Source organism: Canis aureus, chromosome 8 (assembly GCF_053574225.1).
Source record: "Canis aureus isolate CA01 chromosome 8, VMU_Caureus_v.1.0, whole genome shotgun sequence".
NCBI classification, from domain to species: Eukaryota; Metazoa; Chordata; class Mammalia; order Carnivora; family Canidae; genus Canis; species Canis aureus.
This window is the reverse complement of record NC_135618.1, coordinates 39,957,711-39,982,643: the sequence shown is the minus strand read 5'-3', so window position 1 is coordinate 39,982,643 and position 24,933 is coordinate 39,957,711. Positions and strand designations below refer to the sequence as shown.

The 24,933-nt window shown below is 46.0% G+C and overlaps 1 protein-coding gene across 3 annotated transcripts; it reads right to left on the bottom strand.

Moving 5' to 3' along the window:
• Window positions 1-17,660: 17,660 nt before the first annotated feature.
• On the bottom strand, window positions 17,661-24,926 carry ZNF174 (zinc finger protein 174). 3 transcript variants are annotated; one of them, XM_077906365.1, is made up of 4 exons: window positions 24,819-24,926; window positions 23,753-24,383; window positions 22,549-22,771; window positions 17,661-18,693 (listed from the first exon to the last, which is right to left on the bottom strand). In XM_077906365.1, exons 2-4 carry the CDS (start codon window positions 24,158-24,160, stop codon window positions 18,092-18,094), a joined length of 1,233 nt encoding a protein of 410 aa, XP_077762491.1. In that variant the 5' UTR covers window positions 24,161-24,383; window positions 24,819-24,926; the 3' UTR covers window positions 17,661-18,091. The 3 variants fall into 3 exon arrangements, with proteins under 3 accessions (XP_077762491.1, XP_077762492.1, XP_077762493.1); XM_077906366.1 differs by having other exon boundaries at window positions 23,753-24,346; window positions 24,819-24,902; XM_077906367.1 differs by lacking the exons at window positions 17,661-18,693; window positions 24,819-24,926 and adding an exon at window positions 19,589-20,012 and having other exon boundaries at window positions 23,753-24,811.
• Window positions 24,927-24,933: the final 7 nt, after the last annotated feature.

Here is a 24,933-nt window from a genome sequence, read left to right as displayed (position 1 = left end):
CTAGACCCAGCGCCAGTCTCCTCTGCGGCTGTGCCTTGCGGCCGGATTCTAACATGCTTCTTTCTGTTCCGTACTGTACCCGGGGCTCTCCTGAGTACAGGGGCCCCCCAAACGAGCTTCACCACTTCCATGACTACAAAGACCTCACTGTGTCTCGCCCAGATTTTCCACTGTGTCTCTCCCTGCATTCCAGATCCCTATATTCACGTGTCTTCCTTGGAATGTCCTGAGGCATCAAAACAAAAGCCCTACACAGAACTCAAGCTTTTAGCTCTTGATCTGTTTACCTCCAGTAAGTTGCGCCACATACACACAATTGCTCATGCTACCAGCACACTCCCTCTACTCATCCATTCTATCATCAAGTCCTGTGCATTCGGCCTCAAATATATCTCTCAGACCTGACTGGTTGCCTGTGTCTCCACTGATTCTCTGTGTCTCCATTGTCACCACCCTTAACAGTACTCCTAGGGGTCGACTTAAATCACTCCAGTTCACTGCCAACACATCTGATCATGTCACCAACTTGACATCTTCCACTAGCTTTCTGTTGTCCTTAGAATAGCATCCAAAATATTCAGCATGACCATCCTATTACTTCCCTGTCAACTCCAGCTATTCTCTATTCTCTCTCTCTCAAGCTCCACTTTCTTTCAGTTTATCAAATGTACCAAGCTCTTTACTTCCTCAAGAATTGTGAACATAGGGACGCCTGGTGGCTCAGTTGGTTAAATGTCTGCCTTCTGCTCAGGTCATGATCCCAGCATCCTGGAATTGAGCCCCATGTAATGCCCAGGTCAGGCTTCATGCTTAGCAGGGAGTCAGCTTCTCCCTCTCCCTGCTCTTGCACTGTCATTCACTCTCTTAAGTAAATCTTAAAAAAAAAAAAAAAAAAGGAATTGTGAACATACTTTTCTTTTTACCTGAGACATCCACTCCATCCCTACCTATCATTACAAAACTGAATAGTAATTATATGACTAGTGGTTTAATGTCTCTGGGGGCAGGGACAGACACATGGCAAGTGCTTAAAATTGTGCATTTAAAGAATGAAATATCTATGGCTTTGTCACTTTTGTACTGTTGGATACAGATACAAGACTGTCAGGAGGAAAGGATAAGAATTTGTGCTGTCAGTTACAAGTAGACAGGACTTTAACAGTGGCCCAGAAAAGCTGTAAGGAATTTAGCAAAAAGCTTGACTAAGTTCTTAGGATAAAAATGTTATGATTTTCTATCGCTTGGAAGGACTAATTTAGCAAAGAGGCACAATTGCTACAAGCCACATTTGAAGGAAGTGAGGCAAATGTGGTTTGTATCTCAAATAGAAATATGCTGAGCTAATACAACAGAGGAGACATTAAAGAATTTGTTCTACATTCTACTGCCTTGAACCTTCTGTGAGTAAAGCGTTAGTGATTAAAATAGCTCAGATCACTGGTGGAGAATAGCTAGCCTGACATTATTGCCTGTGCTGTTCCCGCCCTAGAAGATCCCCTACATGGGGGACGGGTAAGCACCCAAAGTAGGCAGAATGGCCCTACACTTGCAGGCTAGGCTGCCCAGGAAATTACAAGGGGAACTGTTGTCACTCTGAATATTCTGGAATGAAAGGGAACTTGGCCAGCAGTTCCACATTCCTCCTAGAAGTTAAGTTTCATTTGAGTGATGTGGTTTATGAGCCCATCTCTGAGATAACCACTGTGGCTGGGAGGATGAAGTAGACTGGCCGGACCTGATTCTCATGCACTCTCCTGGAGCTGTGTCTGGGGTCAGCCCCACAAAAATTACATGTACAGAGTGGGAGAAAAGAGATGACTTTAAAGGATACTTAGGATACTGCAGAAAGAAGAGAGGATGGGGGCTCGGGTCAAAAGTAACAGGTAAGTCAGACAGTCAATTAGAGTAGTAATGGAGATGGCCAACACTAACCAAGGGATTGTTTTGTGCCCTGGCCCTCCTGTGCTGAGCACTTTTCCTGGATGAGTTCACCATTGTTATCATCCACATTTCCCATATGTAGAAAACAGGGCTGGATTGTAGGATGAGTTCTGAAGGAGGAGACAAGGTGGAAGTCTCAGGTTCATTGTTGTAGGTGTACTGTTAAAGCCCAATATCTGTGAGTTGTGCTACCTTCAGAAAATGTTTGAGTCTCAGTCTCCTCGACAACCCAGAGAATAATCACAAAGTCTACCTTCAAGTATGTGAGGGTTAAGGGAGATGCTGTGAGGCACATCTCTGAGGAATCATTACAGGCATCAAATGGTTGTCCTGACAGGAGAAACCTGGGAGACTGACCTTCCTCTCAAGCAGAGCCTTCCCCAGTCATTTGCCACCACGTGATTCCTGTTTAAGTTTTTTTCCTTAGCAGTTACGGTTGCAGTTTTACATTTGTGCAATTTTCTGATTTATACGTTTCCCCCTCTGACACGGGGATTTCTAAGCATGCACATGGCCTGGATTCACCAAAGTACCCTCAGCACCTGATGGTGTCTGGCATGTAGTAGACCTTCCATAAATATTTGTTACAGAAACAAAGAAGCTTAATGAATGAGCCTCCTGGACAGCCCTTCAGCTTGAGGCTCAGGATCCCACCAGATCCCGACCCACCCTGGAGGCGGGGCCAGCCAGAACTACCTTTCTCAGAGGGCTCCACGGAGGCCCGACCCCTCTTTACACGAACAGCTGCGACAGGCAATAGGAGGCGGGGCTTTCTAGGGCCGGGTGCCGGGCGGCGGGATCAGAGGGGAACTGACAAGGTACTTCCTGCCGGAGCCCCGCCCCTCATCGCCCGCCTCTCCCGGGGTTGCCAGCGTCCAATGGGTCTGCTCTGGCTGGCTTCGCTCCGCGGGAGGGCCCTGTGCACGCGCTCCCTGGGGAGCTGGGGACCACCCCTTCCTCCGAGCAAGTCCCAGTCGCCAGCGGAAGAGACACTGCTTCCGGCTCCCCGGGCCGCCTCCTGCATCCCCCAACCCCGCGCGCCGCTGCGGGTGAGGGGCGCCCTGGCGCGGTGCTGCGGCGGGAAGGTCGGGCATGGTGCCCTGCTTTGTGGTGCAGGCTGGGTCAGAGGGTTGCAGTGGAGCGAGTGAAAGAGGAGGGCCTGGAGTAGGTGGAGGTCTGGGAATGAGTTAGAGGGGTGGCTTCAAGCCAGATGCAGAAGGGAGAAGGAACGACTTTGCGGGGGAGGTCGCTGGGAGTCGGAGAACTTCGAAGTTTCTGGGTTAGGCGACTGGCTAGCAGCAGGTCTGTGGAGAGAGCATGTCCTGCCTTCTCATGAATCTACGGTTTTTCTAAATTTTATAGGGAGGGGGTTAATCACGAGGGACACTGGAGTGGTGTGCAGTGCTGAGGGGGAGAGGTATTTCCCCCTCGCCAGGAAGCTCAGGGAGCCCACTTTGTTCTGAGAGCTGAACAAAGCTCTCAGAAGTTCTCAGCTGGAAGTTCACTGGTTGGAGACCTCTGAAAAGGACGCAGGGCCGGGGCCTGCTGTCTCTGATGGAGAACCTTACCTAGGCTTCTGATGTGTCAGCGGGCCCCACCCATAACAAGCCTTTCCTGCTCATCCGTACTCTTTCCAGGGGAAAAAAAAAAAAAAAAAACAGCCAGAAACGAGAATGCAGATGCCTGACCACACCCTACAGAGACCGGGTGCGATATTCCCAGGTCCAGTCCTAGTTTGTATGAGCCATAAGATGGCTGCAAACTTGGGTACCATGGACCTCCTCATCCCCTAGGATTAGAAAGCCTGATAAAAGATGCCATGTGGGGGTGGGAATCTGGTCCTGAAACATGGCTGTCAGTGCATCAGACCCTCTGCTATGAGAAGGTAGCTGGGCCAGAGGAGCTCTTGGGGATTGTGCCATCAGTGGCTAAGGCCAGAAATGCCCCTCAACGAGCAGATCCTGAAGCTGCTGGAGTGCTTGTCTGAGAGATCCACACTGGGTTCAGCATGAGCGCCCAGAGGCTGATAAGAGGTGGTAACCCTGATGGAGGATTTGCAGAGAGAGCCTAGGAAGCCAGGATGCTGGATGGGAAGGGCCAGAAGAGACCTAGAAAGTAAACATGTGATGGATGATAAGCTCCTCTCCTTGGGGGCACCGTTGGGGGGTGGGATGTACCCTGAACAGATGCTACCCCTCTGCTTCCTCTTCCCCTGGGGGCCCTATCTCCACGGTATCCAGCACCAATCCTCACTATGGAGTTCTGAAGGTCACGTTTACTGTGACAGAACCAAAGTTTCTAGGTATAGATGGGCAGCTCAGAGTTTCTGAAAAGAAAACTAGAGATCATTTTGTCTAAGTCCCTGATTTTACTGAGAGCTTAGTAAGTGGCCAGCTGCACCTAGAAATGGAAGCAGGTCCTCAGGCTCCTGGCTCATCACCTTTTCCCTGGTCCAAGCTGTCTCCTGGTCAGCTGTAGCGCAGCAGCACGCTAGCTGTGTGATCACCTAGCTCCTTGTGAAGTAGTAACTTATTTCTCAAAAAGATATGTATCTTGTCATAACCTTGTGACTATAATAAAAACCACTGACCTATATACTTTAAAAGGATGAATTGTAGAGTATTGACTTGAATCTCAATTTAAAAAATTAACTTTGAAGTAAAACAAGTTGAGATAATATATGTTACAACGGGGATACATTGAAATGCAATATACAAAGTAACATATCAAAGACATGAAAATAATTACTGCTACCAGCTTATTTGTGTGCAGACCTGATAATAAAGTTGCTTTTGTTGTCTCTGTGCAGAGTAGAGTCCCTTGTAAGATGAGCTGTTAAAAACTCAACATTTGCAACTAATCTATGTATTAAAATTTGTTCACTACTATAAAGTAAAAATCAAATAAGCTGGATGTTAATGTAAGAATGCAGTTCCCAGTAAGGTAAATAAACAATAGAAAAGATGGGTGTCCTGGTTTAGGCACTGTTTCCTTCCACAGAATCTACCTGTTACAAATGGAAAATAGGTCACATAATTTCAAAGAACAGCCTGGAACGGTTTTCTCTGAGGCATGGAGGAAAAGCTTGGCCCTGAGTGGAAAATCAAGATGAAAAGAGATCAGGTGTGGGTTGTCCTTGGGAGTGGCACTTCCCACTTGGTCTCAGCCCCTGCAAGGGTAGGTAGTCCTCTGGGATATAAGTAGGCCCCATCCCCTCCGCCTGCCTCAGGAAGCCCCTTACTCTCTAGGAGCAAACTTCTCTATCAGAGAGAACATCCTCCTTAGCTCCGATTTCATCCTGAGGCAGGCCTCTGATTCTGGTGTCATCTATGACCTGATTCCTTCAAATCCTGGATCAGACAGGACTCTTCCTGTCCTCTTCTGGAATAGTACCTCCTTCCCAGGGAAGCATCTGCTTGGTGCCATATATGCCCCAGAAGTGCACATACAGGTGTATACTCTCCAGAGGTAGCTATGTCCTCAAATGCTTTCCTTTACCTTCACCCTGAAAACATCCCAGTGGGCTCCTTCCCTGCATTCAGAAGAGTTCAGATGGACAGGTATTTACAAAGCCTTTGTGTGAGGCTTTCTAGAGGCTAGAGCATGATCCTTCTCATCCCTGGTCCCCTGTACCTGCCCATCCCCTCTCCAGGGTATTCACAGAAGCCACCAGGACTCAAGGGGTAAAGGCCTGCATAGCTCAGAGTCTAGCAACATCTTAGAACCTAAGACAACTAGGACAGCCTTGAGGCACCCAGCTTGGATCCTCTCATTGAAACCTTACAAAGCTGAAGAAACATATTTGAAAGGGGATCTAGAGTCAGGATTGGAACTAGCTCCGTCCAAAGCCAAAGTTCATGCACACTTGGTGCTGTGGTCTGAATGTTTGAGGCTTCCCCAAAATTCGTAATGTTGAAACCTGAACCCCTCGAGACAATGGTATTAGGAAGTGGGGCCTTTGGGAGGTTCTTAGGTCGTGAGGGTGGAGCCTCATGAACAGGATTATTGTTCTTATAAAAGAGACACCCCCCCCCAAAAAAAAAAAGAGACCCCAGAGAGCTTCCTCACTCCTGCCACCACGTGAAGTCACAGGATGGCCCACTGAACCAGGAAGAGGGCTCTCACGGGAGCATGACCTGGTGGTGCTGGCGCCTGGATCTCAGACTTGCACCCTCCAGAACTGTGAGAGAGAATGCCTGCTGTTTGTAAGCCACTGGGTCTGGGACTGAGTTACAGCAGTCCAACAGTCTGAAACATGTGGCTACCCTGAACTGTCTCCCATCATTTCTTAAAGTTTTCCAAAAAGTAAAGCGAGTGCCTTAGACTCCTTCTCTGGACACTGTCTTTGGCCTGAACGCCCATGCTACTCATGAACCTACTTCTCTGCAGTGTTACCTCCTGGGCTTTGCCATTTTCCAAGACTGTCAGTCTCAGGATCCATCAGCTCAGGTCTCCCCATCCCCCCAGGCTGGTGAAAGCACACAGCTCCTGTCCTCTCCTGACAAAGCCAAGTCCCCAGGATAGGTGGCCTGTCCCCTATTCCCCCAGACATATCCTCACACCTCAGTGTGGGGCCCAAGTAGTCCCTAATTTTTAACCTTTGTTTTCAGGTTAAAAAGCTGCTCCTATAAGGGACACCCTCCCTCTGCCACTCCGGTCTCTGTCCTTGCCCTTAACCCTCTGCTCCACCTTCTCAAGCCAGCCCATCCCTAGCCCTCAGCCCTGTTCCTGCTTGCAGGTACTCACGGAACATGAATGCAGGGTGCTGCTCTCACAAGGCTCTGTGGCCCTGTGGCAAATTTTTCATTGGGTTTGTGAAAATTATGTATTTGCAAAAAGTAAGGAACACACTATTCACAATAGCCAAGAGACGGAAACACCACCAATGTCCACCCACGGAAGAATGGATACACGAAATGTGGTCCCTCCATCTAGTGGAATATCATTCAGTCATAAAAAGGAAGGGCATTCTGATGCCCGCTACAGCATGGAGGAACCTGGAAGATGTAATGCTGAATGAAGGAAGTTAGTCACAAAGGACAACTACTGTGTGGTTTCACATATATTAGGTCCCTAGAGAAACAGAGGGTGGAAGGGTGGGTGCAGTGGGAAGGGAATGAGGAGTGTTTAATGGGGAGAGTGTTAGTTTGGAAAGAAGTGGTCCTGGAGAGGCCAGTGGTGGGGGCTGCACAACAGTGTGACTGATCACTGCCACTAAACTGTACCATCAGAAATGGTTAAAATTGTAAATTTTATGTCTATTTTACAATAGAAAAAGTAAAGAGCAGCATGATGGGCCATGCTGGAAAGGAGACCCCTCTGCTTCGGGGCCCCTCTCTCTAGGATACCTGATTTTATTCACAAGCAGCCTTTTGGAGAAATTCTTCTTCCTCTCAGAACATTCTCTCTTCTGACTGTGGTGTAAAAAAAATGCCAAATCCAGGAAATTGGACCTCTCCTCCCTTAAATTCCTGCAACCTCTTTGCTCATTCCAATATCTGAAGGGCTAAGGGGAGAATGCAAGCAGCTGTGTTTAACTTAAGGCATAATTTACCTGCCTTTCATATGATGCTGTCCAGGAGACAAAATGCTTTCATATACACATGTTCACTTCACTGATCATGTGAGGGAAGCAGGGCAGGTTCTCCCATTTCCAGTGGTGGAAACAGGCCTTGATGTTTTTTTTTTTTTAATAATAAATTTATTTTTTATTGGTGTTCAATTTGCCAACATACAGAATAACACCCAGTGCTCATCCCATCAAGTGCACCCCTCAGTACCCGTCACCAATTCACCCCCACCCCCCACCCTCCTCCCCCTCCACCACCCCTAGTTCATTTCCCAGAGTTAGGAGTCTTTATGTTCCGTCTCCCTTTCTGATATTTCCTACCCATTTCTTCTCCCTTCCCTTCTATTCCCTTTCACTATTATTTATATTCCCCAAATGAATGAGACCATATAATGTTTGTCCTTCTCTGATTGACTTATTTCACTCAGCATAAAAACCTCCAGTTCCATCCACGTTGAAGCAAATGGTGGGTATTTGTCATTTCTTTTTTTTTTTAATTTTTATTTATTTATGATAGTCACACAGAGAGAGAGAGAGGCAGAGACATAGGCAGAGGGAGAAGCAGGCTCCATGCACCAGGAGCCCGACGTGGGATTCGATCCTGGGTCTCCAGGATCGCGCCCTGGGCCAAAGGCAGGCGCTAAACCGCTGCGCCACCCAGGGATCCCTATTTGTCATTTCTAATGGCTGAGTAGTATTCCGTTGTATACATAAACCACATCTTCTTTATCCATTCATCTTTCTTTTTTTTTTTAATTTTTATTTATTTATGATAGAGAGAGAGAGAGAGAGAGAGAGAGAGAGAGAGAGAGGCAGAGACATAGGCAGCGGGAGAAGCAGGCTCCATGCACCAGGAGCCCCATGTGGGATTCGATCCCGGGTCTCCAGGTTCGCGCCCTGGGACAAAGGCAGGTGCCAAACCGCTGCGCCACCCAGGGATCCCTATCTATTCATCTTTCGATGGTCACTGAGGCTCCTTCAACAGTTTGTCTATTGTGGACATTGCTGCTAGAAACATCGGGGTGTAGGTGTCCCGGCGTTTCATTGCATCTGTATCTTTGGGGTAAATCCCCAGCAGTGCAATTGCTGGGTTGTAGGGCAGGTCTATTTTTAACTCTTTGAGGAACCTCCACACAGTTTTCCAGAGTGGCTACACCAGTTCACATTCCCACCAACAGTGCCAGAGGGTTCCCTTTTCTCCGCATCCTCTCCAACATTTGTGGTTTCCTGCCTTGTTAATTTTCCCCATTCTCACTGGTGTGAGGTGGTATCTCATTGTGGTTTGGATTTGTATTTCCCTGATGGCAAGTGATACAGAGCATTTTCTCATGTGCGTGTTGGCCATGTCTATGTCTTCCTCTGTGAGATTTCTGTTCATGTCTTTTGCCCATTTCATGATTGGATTGTTTGTTTCTTTGGTGTTGAGTTTAATAAGTTCTTTATAGATCTTGGAAACGAGCCCTTTATCTGATACGTCATTTGCAAATATCTTCTCCCATTCTGTAGGTTGTCTTTTAGTTTTGTTGACTGTATCCTTTGCTGTGCAAAAGCTTCTTATCTTGATGAAGTCCCAATAGTTCATTTTTGCTTTTGTTTCTTTTGCCTTCGTGGATGTATCTTGCAAGAAGTTACTGTGGCCGAGTTAAAAAGGGTTTCGCCCGTGTTCTCCTCTAGGATTTTGATGCAATCTTGTCTCACATTTAGATCTTTCATCCATTTTTAGTTTATCTTTGTGTATGGTGCAAGAGAGTGGTCTAGTTTCCTTCTTCTGCATGTGGGTGTCCAATTTTCCCAGCACCATTTATTGAAGAGACTGTCTTTCTTCCAGTGGATAGTCTTTCCTCCTTTATCGAATATTAGTTGACCATAAACTTGAGGGTCCACGTCTGGATTCTCTATTCTGTTCCATTGATCTATGTGTCTGTTTTTGTGCCAGTACCACACTGTCTTGATGACCACAGCTTTGTAGTACAACCTGAAATCTGGCATTGTGATGCCCCCAGATACGGTTTTCTTTTTTAAAATTCCCCTGGCTATTCGGGGTCTTTTCTGATTCCACACAAATCTTAAAATAATTTGTTCTAACTCTCTGAAGAAAGTCCATGGTATCTTGATAGGGATTGCATTAAACGTGTAAATTGCCCTGGGTAACATTGACATTTTCACAATATTAATTCTGCCGATCCATGAGCATGGAATATTTTTCCATCTCTTTGTGTCTTCCTCAATTTCTTTCAGCAGTGTTCTATAGTTTTTAGGGTATAGATCCTTTACCTCTTTGGTTAGGTTTATTCCTGGGTATCTTATGCTTTTGGGTGCAATTGTAAATGGGATTGACTCCTTAATTTCTCTTTCTTCAGTCTCATTGTTAGTGTATAGGAATGCCGCTGACTTCTGGGCATTGATTTTGTATCCTGCCACGCTACCAAATTGCTGTATGAGTTCTAGCAATCTTGGGGTGGAGGCTTTTAGGTTTTCTATGTAGAGTATCATGTCATCAGCGAAGAGGGAGAGTTTGACTTCTTCTTTGCCAATTCGAATGCCTTTAATGTCTTTTTGTTGTCTGATTGCTGAGGCTAGGACGTCCAGTACTATGTTGAATAGCAGTGGTGAGAGTGGACATCCCTGTCTTGGTCCTGATCTAGGGGAAAGGCTCCCAGTGCTTCCCCACTGAGAATGATATTTGCTGTGGGTTTTTCGTAGATGGCTTTTAAGATGTTGAGGAATGTTCCCTCTATCCCTACACTCTGAAGAGTTTTGATCAGGAATGGATGCTGTAGTTTGTCAAATGCTTTTTCTGCATCTATTGAGAGGATCATATGGTTCTTGGTTTTTCTCTTGGTGATATGATGAATCACACTGATTGTTTTACGAGTGTTGAACCAGCCTTGTGTCCCGGGAACAAATCCTACTTGGTCATGGTGAATAATTTTCTTAATGTACTGTTGGATCCTATTGGCTAGTATCTTGTTGAGAATTTTTGCATCCATGTTCATCAGGGATATTGGTCTATAATTCTCCTTTTTGGTGGGGTCTTTGTCTGGTTTTGGAATCAAGGTGATGCTGGCCTCATAGAACGAATTTGGAAGTACTCCATCTCTTTCTGTCTTTCCAAACAGCTTTAGTAGAATAGGTATGGTTTCTTCTTTAAACGTTTGATAGAATTCCCCTGGGAAGCCATCTGGCCCTGGACTTTTGTGTCTTGGGAGGCTTTTGATGACTGCTTCAATTTCCTCTCTGTTTATTGGCCTGTTCAGGTTTTCTATTTCTTTCTGTTCCAGTTTTGGTAGTTTGTGGCTTTCCAGAAGTGCGTCCATTTCTTCTAGATTGCCTAATTTATTGGTGTATAGCTGTTCATAATATGTTTTTAAAATCGTTTGTATTTCCTTGGTTTTGGTAGTGATCTCTCCTTTCTCATTCATGATTTTATTAATTTGAGTCTTCTCTCTCTTCTTTGTAATAAGGCTTGCTAATGGTTTATCTATCTTACTAATTCTTTCAAAGAACCAACTCCTGGTTTTGTTGATATGTTCCACAGTTCTTCTGGTCTCGATTTCGTTGAGTTCTGCTCGAATCTTTATTAACTCTCTTCTTCTGCTGGGCGTAGGATCTATTTGCTGTTTTATCTCTAGCTCCTTTAGGTGTAAGGTTAGCTTTTGTATTTGAGTTCTTTCCAGTTTTTGGATGGATGCTTGTATTGCGATGTATTTCCCCCTCAGGACTGCTTTTGCTGCATCCCAAAGATTTTGAACGTTTGTATCTTCATTCTCATTAGTTTCCATGAATCTTTTTAATTCTTCCTTAATTTCCTGGTTGACCCTTTCATCTTTTAGCAGGATGGTCCTTAACCTCCATGTGTTTGAAGTCCTTCCAAACTTCCTGTTGTGCTTTAGTTCTAATTTCAAGGCATTATGGTCTGAGAATATGCAGGGGATGATCCCAATCTTCTGGTATCGGTTCAGACCCGATTTGTGACCCAGTATGTGGTCTATTCTGGAGAAAGTTCCATGTGCACTTGAGAAGAATGTGTATTCAGTTGAGTTTGGATGTAAAGTTCTGTAGATATCTGTGAAATCCATCTGGTCCAGTGTATCATTTAAAGCTCTCATTTCTTTGGAGATGTTGTGTTTAGAAGACCTATGTCGTGTAGAAAGCGCTAGATTAAAGTCACCAAGTATAAGTGTATTATTATCTAAGTACTTCTTCACTTTGGTTATTAATTGATTGATATATTTGTCAGCTCCCACATTCGGGGCATATATATTGATGATTGTTAAGTCCTCTTGTTGGATAGATCCTTTAAGTATGATATAGTGTCCCTCTTCATCTCTCACTACAGCCTTTGGGGTAAATTTTAGTTTATCTGATATAAGGATGGCTACCCCTGCTTTCTTTTGAGCACCATTTGAATGGTAAAAGGTTCTCCAACCTTTTATTTTCAGGCTGTAGGTGTCCTTCTGTCTAAAGTGAGTCTCTTGTAGACAGCAAATAGATGGGTCCTGCTTTTTTATCCAGTCTGATACCCTGTGCCTTTTGATGGGGTCATTAAGCCCGTTCACGTTCAGAGTTACTATTGAAAGATATGAGTTTAGTGTCATCATGATACCTATTCAGTCCCTACTTTTGTGGATTGTTCCATTGGACTTCTTCTTAAAGGGGAATTTTGAGAGTCCCCCTTAAAATTTCTTGCAGAGCTGGTTTGGAGGTCACATATTCTTTCAGTTCCTGCCTGTCTTGGAAGCTCTTTATCTCTCCTTCCATTCTGAATGAGAGCCTTGCTGGATAAAGTATTCTTGGTTGCATGTTTTTCTCATTTAGGACCCTGAATATATCCTGCCAGCCCTTTCTGGCCATCCAGGTCTCTGTGGAGAGGTCTGCTGTTACCCTAATACTCTTCCCCATAAAAGTCAGGGATTTCTTGTCTCTTGCTGCTTTAAGGATCTTCTCTTTATTTTTGGAATTTACAAGCTTCACTATTAAATGTCGAGGTGTTGAACGGTTTTTTCGATTTTAGGGAGGGGATCTCTCTATTTTCCGGTTCTGAATGCCTGTTTCCCTTCCCAGATTAGGAAAGTTTTCAGCTATGATTTGTTCAAATACATATTCTGGCCCTCTGTCCCTTTCGGGGCCCTCGGGAACCCCAATTAAACGTAGGTTTTTCTTCCTCAGGCTGTCATTTATTTCCCTTAATCTATCCTCATGGTCTTTTAATTGTCTCTTTTTCCCTCAGTTTCCCTCTTTGCCATCAACTTGTCTTCTATGTCACTCACTCATTTTTCCACCTCGTTAACCCTTGTCGTTAGGACTTCTAGTTTGGATTGCATCCCATTCAATTGATTTTTAATTTCTGCCTGATTAGATCTAAATTCTGCAGTCATAAAGCCTCTTGAGTCCTTTATGCTTTTTTCTAGAGCCACCAGTAGCTTTATAATAGTGCTTCTGAATTCGCTTTCTGACATTGAATTGTAATCCAGATTTTGTAACTCTGTGGGAGAGAGGACTGTTTCTGATTCTTTCTTTTGAGGTGAGGTTTTCCTTCTAGTGTTTTTGCTCAGTGTAGAGTAGGCCTTGATGTTTTATTTTTTATTTTATTTTTTTAAAGATTTTGTTTATTTATTCATGATAGACATAGAGAGGCAGAGACACAGGCAGAGGGAGAAGCAGGCTCCAAGCAGGGAGCCCGACGTGGGACTCAATCCCAGGACTCCAGGATCACGCCCCGGGCCAAAGGCAGGTGCTGGACCACTGAGCCACCCAGGGATCCCCAGGCCTTGATGTTTTAAATGATGCATCCAGGTCACTGGGCTGGAGAATGACACAGCCAGGTGCAAAGTCATGCCTGTCTTAGCCTGGCATGAAGTTGACTCTTCCGTTTTAATGAGCTGCCTCAGATCTCACTACGGCCAAATCACTCCCAAGACAAGGTAGGTTCTTGGGGTTCATCTAGCTGGCTCTGCCCTTATCTTGTCCAAGACAAATTTCTAGAGCCATTCTAGAGAGTGACATTTGGAGAGGGTTGCCTCATACTTCTGTTTCACTGACAACTCAGGAATTGTGACCATACTGGCCACTTTTGTATATTGGCAGGTGACAGCTGCATTAAAAGATGGATTGCAATTGCACAAAAACATTACAAAAGGAGAGAAAATATTTGCAAGTCTTATAGCTGATAAGGACTTGATTCCAGGATCTATAAAGGACTCTTACAATTTAACAATGAAAAAACAACCCAATTTTAAAAAGCAGAGGTTTTGAATAGCCATTTCTCTAAAGAAGATACACAAATGGCCAGTAAACATATGAAAAGATGCCCAATATCAACAAATGCAAACCAAGGGATGCCTGAGTGGCTCAGCGGTTGAGCGTCTGCCTGTGGCTCAGGTCATGATCCTGGGATCCAGAATCGAGTCCCACATTGGGCTCCCCGCAGGGAGCCTGCTTCTCCCTCTGCCTGTGTCTCTGCCTCTGTCTCTATGTCTCTCATGAATAAATAAATACAATCTTAAAAAAAAACACAAACACAAACCACAGTGAGATAGCACTTCATACAGACTAGCGTGGTTATAACCAGTTGATGATAGCAAGTGCTAACAAGGACGTGGAGAAACTGAGATCCTCATACAGTACAGGTGGGGAACTGGGGTGCAGACCCTGGCAGCTCCTCAGAAACAGCTCAACATAAAGTTACCATATGACCCAGCAATTCTACTCCTGGTATTTACCCAAGAGAAATGAAAATACATATTCAGGGAAAAACCTAAAATTTTTATTTTATTTTATTTATTTGAGAGAGAGCAAGAGCAGGGAGGAGAGACGCAGGGAGAGGAAAAAGCAGACTCCCCATTGAGCAGGGAGGCCAATGCAGGGCTCAATCCAGGAACCCTGGGATCATGACCTGAGCCGAAGGCAGCTGCCTAACTGACTGACCCACACGGGTGCCCATTCACAGAAAAACTTGTACACGCATTCATAGCAGCACTATTCACAGGAGCCCCAAAGTGGAAACAACCAAATGTCTATGGGATGAATAGATAAACAAAAGTGGTCCATCCACACAGTGGAATATTATTCAGTCACGGAAAGGATAGGGTACTAATACCTGCTACGACACAACAGAAGCTTGCAGACATTGTGCTGAGTGAAGAGGGGGTTCAAGGGGGCACAGGGATGAGGAGTGATGCTAAGCATCATGGGGTTTCTTTCTTAGCTGTGAAAATGTTCTCAAATTAGATTGTGGTGACGGTTGCATAATTCTGTGACTATAATGTAATTACTGAACTATATAAAGGGATGAAGGTTACATGAGGAATGGACCTCAGTAAAGCTGTAAAAGTAGCATTTTTCTTTTGGAAACTTTGGAGATAATTTCAACAGCGTGTATTGGATGGTATTTGGGAGTTGTTGTCAGAAGCAGTATTATGGGAAAGGTTTACAAGTCCTTATCTGCTGTAGATGGAAAATGCTTTTCCGGGATATCTGCAAGGTCCAGATTCCCCACTGCGCACAGATGCTTCCTTCTCCCCCTGTCTTGATGGAGGTCACCAGGAGACCAAATGACTTAGGTGGGAGTCATCCCCCTCCATGGTTAAACACAGACCAAACTCAGAAAATATGGTAACCTTACAGGTTGCTCATGGGTGAAGAGAAAGTACTTCTTATATGGAGTAGGTAATTGCAAGCCTGCAAGTAAGTAGTCTATGCTCAAGTTCTCTGGTGGAACCATGAGGGCAATGGGGACAGGGAGGATACTACATCTGAGGAACTGAGTACACCCTCAAATATGGCTGGGTGCCTTTCTCCAGCCTTCAGACTCTACTCACCTGGAGTTGAGCCTTATCTGCCAGAGGAAAACCAGACTGGAAGAGCCAACGTAGCATCAGAGGCTTGAAAACCTTTCGGGAATGAGTGATATTCATATTGGTAATTTTGTCACATTTATTCAAGGACCACAGTTGAACAAATACCCAAAGACTTTAAGATTCAGCTTTTATTTTGTTCAGAAGAGAAAAAACACATACAGGTTCTTCAAAACATAGCAAACAAACAAAGCTTTCCTTTAAGGAAGAGGTCCTATTGCAACCCTCTTAATTAAGAGTGGAAATCGAAGTTCATTTGCTTTTAGGTGACATCATTGACTAACAAAGTTGATTTAACAGACAGGTGTGGTGGGCTGAATCTGGCCCCCCAAGTATGTCTACATCCTAATCCCTAAAACCTGTAAATGTTACCTTATATGGCAAAAGGGACTGTGCAGATGTGATTACGAAACTTGAGATGGGGGGGTTATCTTGGATTATCTGGGTGGGCCCAATATAATCATGATGGCCCTTTCAAGAGGGTGCTGGTGGGTCAGAGCAAGAGGACAAGGTCATGTGGTGACAGGTGGAGGCGTGCACTTTGAGGATGGAGAGGCCACAAGCCACAGAACACGAGCAGCCACTAGCTGAGAAAGTTGAGGAAACAGATTCAGCCTTGGACACCTGAATTTTGATTCTGTGAAACTGATTTTGGACTTCAAGATTTGCAACTCTAAGAGATTATGTTTGTGTTGTTTGAAGCCACTAAGTTTGTGGTCATGTTATAGAGCCAACAGGAAACTGACACATGTAAACTATGATTAGGAGGGCCTTGTGACAGCAAAACTGTGCTACAAAAAGATGGATGAGGTGGGAGCCAGTGAGGAATCAAGAGGCTCTACTGGTGAGAGGCTAGAGATGGGGGCAAGGTAAGGCGCAGGTGTAGTAATGAAGACAAGCTCCTCTAACATTTAACATGGTTGCCAGGAAGGGGACTGCAGCATAGTCTAAAAGCCACTGAGCTTCCATTAAGTCTCTCTCTGCCCAAAAGGCAAGAGGCTTTGTCAACTGCATTCAACACACTGTCACCAGGATCTCTGATTCAGGCAGGACAGGGCCCTGCTGAACAGCTATTTCTCTTGGCTGGGTGTGGGCTTAGTCTAAAACTAAAATGATAGAAAAATAAGGTTCTTGTCCTTAAAGAGCTTTTACTGTGTATGGTACAGTTCCCCAACTTTGGCACTACTGATATTTTGGGCCAGGAGACTGGACTGTGTTGTGGGGCTGTCCTGTCCACTGTGGGACATTTAGCTGCATCCCCGGTCTCTACCCATGAGAGGCCAGGAACTAGAACTACCCTCCCTCTCCCTGAGTCATAACAACCAACATTTCCACACATGACCAAATGTCCTCTGGGGGCGGGGGGTAAAACTGCTCCCAGGTTGACCAGTGGTGGTCACAATAAACACAATAAAATCTGCCTGGAACCAGTCAGAGAAGGTTTTGCTGAGTAGGATGTTCCTGTGAGATGGGAGGTGGAGGAAGTAGTGGAGGGAGGTGCCAGGTCCTAAAATCAAAGGAGAAGCATGTGCAGAGGCCTAGGGGGTGAAGATGCAGCAAAGGACACAGCCCGGAGGTGACTGGCAGTGACTAGAAGATACAGATGCTTTTGCAAGAATGTCATCTACCTGTTTCCTGCTTGAGGCAGTGCACCACTCTACCAACAGTCTTCTCTGAACTCAGAGGTCAGCTGGCTTGCTCTGGGTGACTAAACACTATACTGATTGGGTTTGGATTCTTTGGATTCTTACTTTGAGATAGTGAAAGGATGGAATTAGATCAATTCTCTGGCCTCATTCCAGAACTTTTACATTCTATACAAATATATTTTGTGTGTTTTTAGAAAATTCATTTAGATACAATGTATCAAAAAAGTAATCAATTTTAATGGGTTTTAGTAAATGTGCTGAGATAATCCACTTATTTATAAATAACACTTCCTCACTCCAATCATTTTGTTATTCTTAAGGCTGCTGGCCTAAGTGAGGAAGGAGAACAGTAAGGGTTCCCTTTGGTATGTCCTTAGCTGTCTACACGCGCTATGTGCTTCTTTCCTGTTGTAGCTTTCCCCTGTCACCTGGGTGGGGGCTATGGCAGCTGTGTAGATTTTTCCCAATCAAAGGTGCTTTCATATAAATGTGTGCGTGCACATGTAAAAGCACTATTTACTTGGAAATCCTCTCCTCATACAAACATGTTCAAAGTCTCACTCCATGTGCCCTTTGTTAAGAATAGCCAGGAATTGCAGTAAGAATATTAGGGGATTTATATTCCAATGAACTTTTGCCTTGAAATTCTAGTGGGTCACTGATCTTTATTAAAGAAGTGTGTATGTGATAAAGATTGTCTGGTATGACAGTACATTAACTATATGTGTGATTTACCCTTGAACATATTTAGAGAATAAATAAAGGGACAGGGGCACCTGCAGGATCAGCCAGATTGTCTTAGCAGTTACTCTCTGCTGGAAAGCAGAGACCTCAGTTCTCTCTCACCTAACACCCACACCTGACATCTCTTCACTCTGTCACTGACAGGGTCACATCCCCCTTGATGTCTTCTGGGACTCCTCAGCAGCCAAATATGCACTGGCATTCCTTGAGGACTTCTTGCTTTCCCTGTAAGTCACACACACAGTCTGTGATTTACATGCAAGTCAGGGGAAGGAGAAACACAGAAGCCTTATAGATGCTTTCCTTCTGAACAGGGAGAATGAGGCTTGCTCTCAGTCCCCGTGGTGGAGTCTGTGGTGCTGGTGGAGGTTTGAGCTCTGGCGAAAACTTTTCCCACATTGGCTGCACTGGTATGGCTTCTCTCCGGTGTGGATTCTCTGGTGCAGCTTTAGGGTAGACTGGCGCCCAAAGCAGTTCCCACATTCTCCGCATGTGTAGGGCCTCTCCCCTGTGTGTACGCGCTTGTGTCTTTTCAGCTCCGAATTCCATGTGAAGCTTTTCCCACAGTCATCACATTTGTACGGCTTCTTTGCTGAATGGGTTAGCTGGTGACCAAGACGTTGCAAACGACTGCTCAGGCTCCTTTTGCTTCCTTTGCTTTTCTTCAGCTCTCTCAGTGGGTGGCTTTTCAAGGGGCTGCTGATGTATTCCAGTTCTCTGCAATGTCTCTGGTAGTGAGCGAATGGCTTCTGAGCATTCGGGGGACTGACCTGCTTCCGTGACAACCGGGATTCATTCATATTCGCCCCTCTCGTCTCAGGACTCTGCAGACTATTCCCTTTGGATCTGCCAGGGGACACTGCACATGGCTTTCCTCCTTTAGCCCCCTCTGGCTGCGGATTTTCCTTGTTGTCACTTTTCATTCTGGGAGTCTCTATAATTAGAAAGAATATGTTTCATTTTCTGGGCTTTGAAGAAATCTCAGCAAAAGAGCTAAGAAATATTCTCTAAGTGTGGTCCTCCACTGGCGACTTCCATTCAACTCATATGTGGCACTTGTTACACAAGCAGGCTGCCCCTGCATCCCCGTGGCTGCTGAGTCAGAATCTCTGGGGGGTAGAGTGGGGGTTGGGACCTGGAAATCTATAGGAGTAACAGGCTCCTGGGGTGATTGTTATTTATATCAAAGTTAAGAACCAAGTTCTCCAACCCCATCTCTCTTACCTACCTTTAGGGAAACGTTAGGGAAAGAAGAAATATGGAAAAGCAAACCCATCAGACTTGAGCACCAATTAACAAATGAGAGAGTTGAACTTTCAAAACTGCAAATATACTAACATGGACACTGAATGATCACCACTATATCTTGAAATAACGGAAATCCAGCAAATGTGGAGTGTTTCTTCATTACAAAGTGACAGCATTAGGGTTACGAACTGCAATACGGGTTAGACATGTATCCTAACTTCAGAAACTCTGCAATTTCTGACCATCAGGATTGAGGATCAGGATGGATCCTGATGGAATGTCTGTGGGCAAGTTGGAGGATCTACAGCTGTGTTATCCCACAGGATTTCTGACAGATGGGAAGTATGTGTGTATGTGCACATGTGCACATGCAATTCAATATGGCAGCCACTAGCTACATGTGGCTACTGAGTCCTTGAAATGTAGCTAGCATGACTGAGAAACAGAATTTTTAATTTTATCTAATTTTACCTAATTTTAATTCAAACTTAAATAAGCACCCTAAGCACCCTATGCAATTATGGTCAACTGCTTTTCTTTTCTTTTTTTAAAAGATTGTATTTATTCATGAGAGAGAGAGAGAGAGAGAGAGAGAGAGAGGCAGAGACACAGGCAGAGGGAGAAGCAGGTTTCATGCAGGAAGTCCGACTGGGACTGGATCCCAGGTCTCCAGGATCCCACCCTGGGCCAAGGTGGCGCTAAACTGCTGAGCCACCGGGGCTGCCCCTCATCTGCTTTTCAACAAGGTTGTCATGGCAATTAATTGGGGAAAGAATAGTCTCTCAGTAAAGGGTGCTGGGGGCAGCCCCGGTGGCGGTGGTGGTGGCGGTGGCAGTGGCGGTGGCGGTGGCGCGGCGGTTTAGCACTGCGGTTTAGCACTGCCTGCAGCCTGGGGTGTGATCCTGGAGATCCCTGATCGAGTCCCAAGTCAGGTTCCCTGCATGGAGCCTGCTTCTCCCTCTGCCTGTGTCCAAGCCATTCTCTCTCTCTCTCAATAAATAAAATCTAAAAAAAAAACAAAAGAGAGAGGAAAGTTTAAAGGGGATCCCTGGGTGGCTCAGCGGTTTGGCGCCTGCCTTTGGCCCAGGGTGTGATCCTGGAGTCCCAGGATCGAGTCCCACGTCGGGCTCTGTGTGTGGAGCCTGCTTCTCTCTCTGCTTGTGTCTCTGCCTCTCTCTCTCTCTCTCTCGTGAATAAATAAATAAAATCTTTAAAAAAAAAAAAGGGGTGCTGGGACAACTGGATTTTCACATGCAAAAGAATGAGGTTGGACCCCTGACTCACAACACACAAATAATAACTCAAAATGAATCAAAGACCTAAATAGAAGAGCTAAACCAATGTTTCTTTGAGCAAAACATAGGTTTAAATCTTTGTAATTTCAGATTAGGCAATGGTATTTTAGATATGTCACCAAAAACACAAGCAAAGAAGAGAAAAACAGATAAATTGGAGTTGATCAAAATTAGAAACATCTGTGCTTCAAAGGATACTATCAAGGAAGTGAAATAACAACTCACATGGAGAGAAAACAGGTGTTGAGTATCCAGGGTATATAAAGATTTTTTTTTTTAAGATTTTTTATTTATTTATTCACAAGAGACACAGAGACAAAGAGAGGCAGAGACATAGGCAGAGGGAGAAGCAGGCTCCCTGTGAGGAGCCCAATGCAGGACTCAATCCTGGACCCCAGATTACACCCTGAGCTGAAGAAGATGCTCAACCACTGAGCCACCCAAGCGCCCCTATAAAGTACTCTTACAACAACAAAATACTGACCCAATTAATAGATGGGCAAAGGATCTGAATGGATATTTCTCCAAAGAAGATATACAATTGACCAATAAGCACATGAAAAGATGTTCAACATCATTTACCATCAGGGAAGTAAAGCCTCCATGAGATACCGGTTTTTACCTAACGAGACTGCTATAACCGAAACACGACAAGTGTTGACAAGGATGTGGAGAAATTAGAATTCTTACAGGGACTGCTGGCGGAAATGTAATATGGCACAGCTGCTTTGGAAAAGAGTCTGGCGTTTCCTCAAAAGATTAAACATAGAGCTACTGTCTGACCCAGCAATTCCACTCCTAGGTATATAGCCAAGAGAAATGAAAACAATGTCCACACAAAAACTCATCCACAAAAGTTCATAGCAGCACTATTCATGATAGCCAAAAAGTGGAAACACCTTCCAAATGACCATCAACTGATGAATAAACAAAACGTCCATATAATGGAATATTAGCCATAAAAACAAATGAAGTGGTGACGCATGTTACAACATGGATAACTGAAAATGTGCTCAGTGAAAGAAGCCAGTCACAGAAGAGCACAACATATATCATCCTGAAATATCCACAATAAGCAAATCCAGAGACAAAGGAGATGGTGGTTGCCAGGGGCCAGAGAGTGGGTGCTAGAAAGTGACTGCCGAGGAGTCTGGGTTTCTTTTTGAGGTCATGAAAATTTTCAAGAATTGGATAAATGGGGAAGGTCGCAAACGTGTGTGAATGTACTAAACAACACTGAAATGCATACTTCAAAGGGGTGAATTTTATACTGTATCTCCTTAATAAAATTTACATAGTCACATGTGGCTAGAGGCAACTTACTGGGCAGTGCAGCTCTGAAGGGAGGCATTACTGGATCTTGGAGGTGAGGAACATGATAATCCACCTTCGGGGATCAAATAAAAAGGAGACAGGGCCCACAAGCGCACTGAGATGCCTGCAATGAGGCAGGAGAAGGGAATGTGTGTGCTCAGGGGCATGAAGCCCATCGGTTATAGGGCAGGACCTCAGCCAGGGTCACAGTTCTTTTCTGTTGGATGCCCCAGGTCTTCTTTATTCCTATGTTCCAAGAATAACCAATCCAAGGTGTTTCACTGCATGTAGCAAATCTTAGGGAACCAAGGTTATCCAACCTTTTGGAAATCTTCTTTAACCTGCTGACTGTCCCCTCTATTCACATCACTAAGACTGACCAAAGTGTCTCCGTAACTCAGTCTGAGATCACAGTACTGAGTACAGCAGGGCCAGCAATCACTGGCATTGTACCATGGACAGATAGGGAAATGGACACAAGGATTTAAAGCACAGACAATGTCACAGGAGGAGGAAGAGGCAGAAAACAATATGGACCAGGTCTTTTCCTCTAATGAGCATAACATTCTTTAGACCCCTTCTCAACATGGGAACATTTTAAGGGCTGGAACTCGGCCACATTTGTATGGATGTTCATCAAAGGTCATATGTGGATCTGTCTTCATTATAAGCAGTTCTGAAGGGGACAGAGTAGATAATCCTGTTGTGCACTGGACTGTCAAAGAGTCATTAATAGAAAATGACAGAACCACACTTCTTATATATACTATCACTGCCATTCTAATCAATGAAATTCATTAGGGAATAAAGACCTACAGTAACATAAAACATTTGAAAAACCAAGGTGCGGTCTATGGGGTTTCAGAACCACAAGATGTTCTGATGGAGGTAAAGAATTTTGGAGAGGGAGAGAAGAAGCATGGAGTGTTTACCTGTCTCAGCCAATTTGGGGCCTGGTTCCTGAAGGGGCGGGGATTTTTCCCAATGATGAGAGCTCAGCTGATCCTGAGATCCCGCCTGGGAAGGCTCCTCCACAGAACTCTCTCTGGGATACCTCCTAGGAGTTTGCAGTTGAAAGTCTGGGAGTTCCTGTTCTCCAAGCTGAGATCCAGTCTTCTCCAAGAGCACCTTCTGCCCTTGCATACAAACGGCCACCTAGGAACAAGCCCTATGCATTAGAGCACAGCTCAAGGACTGACTGGGGACAGCTTGACCTCTCACTGCTCTGTAATGATCCCTTTGCCCTGGGAATTACCCATAACAGCCTGGAGGCCAACTTTGAGAGACTGTGGAAACTCTCAAAGGTAGCATAAGGAAAGACATGCAGAATGACTAGGGAGATTAATCCTAACCCGTGGAGGCTGCTTCAAACCAGCTGAGACTTCCTGAGTGGGTGCCCCTAAACGAGGGTCTTTCTTAGAGCCTCAAAGTCATAAGAGAAAGCACAGATAACAAGGTCAGTCATGACACTGGCACAGCAGTATCTCACCCTATGTCCATCCGCCTCCTTACTTCTATTGAAAATAGGCCCCACTGGATCAGGAAGGAATATGATCAGGCCATTAAAAAAAACTAGTAAATCGTCCTGCCCAAGGCTTCTCTGGTAAGGAGATCCCAGTGGTAGCAGGGCTCTGAGAGGACTACCCACCCTGTTTCCGACTGCCTCCATTCCTCAAAGCACGTGGTAGTTTGCTTTCTGCCTAGGCCCTGACTGGGGTCTGACCTGTAGATAGGGGTTGGAAGAAATACCCACCAAGTGAGCTGCAGCTTCCTGATCTGAAGGGAAGACACTTCACCAAAGCAAGGTCTACCATGAAGTTCCACCCAAGTCAAATTCCTACCCTACATGACCCTGCTGCTAAGAATCCTGACCCTAGGAAAACTTCAGAAGGAATGGGTGTGGGGAAATGTGTGGGCAACAATGCAAGGACCTTACTTGACCCTCTGCTTCCTCACTGGAGTGCCAGTGCCTGGGTTTTCTGAAAACCTGTTATTTTTCCCAGGGGGTGTTCCCAAATAGAGGTCAGAAGCCACATCTGAAGCCATTTCTGGACTCTGGCTAGGGAGGGATCCAGAGAGCAGATACTATCCAGGTGACAAAGAAATCCTGGGACCATGAGAGAGGGCCCTCCTTACCCACTGCTTTGGTCTCTTGGCTGCTCTTTGAAAATCTTCCACCAGGGTCACAATCTCCTTGCTGCTCATTGGACATCGATGCCTGACCCGAGCCTGGATCTCCGGAGGCAGGATGTTCAGGAACTGCTCCAGCACCAGCAGCTCCAGAATCTGCTCCTTGGTGTGCAGCTCGGGCTGCAGCCACTGACGGCAGAGCTGCTGGAGCCTGGAGAGGGCCTCCTGGGGTCCGGACACCTCTTGGTAACAGAACCGTCGGAAGCTCTGGCGGGAGAGCTCAGGATCGGGGCGGTCTTTTTGCAGAGTGGGTTCCCGTTTGTCTTCCAGCTTTGCTATAATGTGTCTTTCTGGCTTGGAAGAAGTCTGAATGTGGGACTGCGAGCTCAGAGTGATCTCCATCTTGGCCGCCATCTCGGGGCGCCGGGCTCTCTCTCCTTGAAGAGGCTCAGGCCTTTGGGCTCATGGTTCCGTACAAGTCTGTCCCAGTGTTAGCCAGGTGCTGGGGAGGGCGTGACAAGGCCAGGCCCCAAGCTCCTGAGTGCACCACAGGGCCTGAGGGTGGGGACAGTCTGTCCCCCTGGCACTTTCCTCAACTGCCTTGAAATAGAGGAAAGTCATAACGTCCTGCAGGGAACTGGGGGGAAATCCTTCTTTTATTTCATCGACAAGCGCACAAGGTCTCAGAGGAATTGCGCAACCTGCCGTTACTGGCGGTCGGGAAACCCCAGGAAAAGTTGGAGTTGTCACACAGGTGGCCTGCGCCACCTCCCCGGCAGCCGGGCGGCGCGGGCCTCGAGCATCTCGCCGGGAGCTGGGGGGCAGGGGCGCGGAGCGCGCGGAGGGCCCGGCTCCCCGCAGGGCAGGCGGAGCGCCGCGTTTGCTCGCTCCCGACAGCCGGCAGGCCCTCCGCGCCGGCCTCCGAGGGCGCCCGGGCAGCCCCCGAGATGGGAGACGCTACGGCTCTGAGGCCCGCGGCTCAACTTCGTGGCTGCGTGCGAGCCCGGGGTGGCGCCTGAGGCGACAGCGTCCCTGACTGCCTGCACCCCACGCCCACCCGCCGCCGACTCACCTCTCAGGGGACCCGGGATGCGGCACCCAGGTGCCAGGGCTGGGGGCGGGGCCGAGGCCGCTCGTCGCGGACACTCCCACTGGCTGAGGAGGAATGACGCGAGAAGTACTACGGA

Excerpts from the sequence above, each read along its gene's own strand:
- ZNF174 (XM_077906365.1), bottom strand. The coding sequence starts at position 24,160 with ATGGCGGCCAAGATGGAGATCACTCTGAGCTCGCAGTCCCACATTCAG. Across the intron at positions 22,772-23,752 it reads CCAAGAGACCAAAGCAGTGG|GTGGCCGTTTGTATGCAAGG; the intron begins GTAAGGAGGGCC and ends GCTTGTTCCTAG. Across the intron at positions 18,694-22,548 it reads CCCCAAATTGGCTGAGACAG|AGACTCCCAGAATGAAAAGT; the intron begins GTAAACACTCCA and ends TTCTAATTATAG.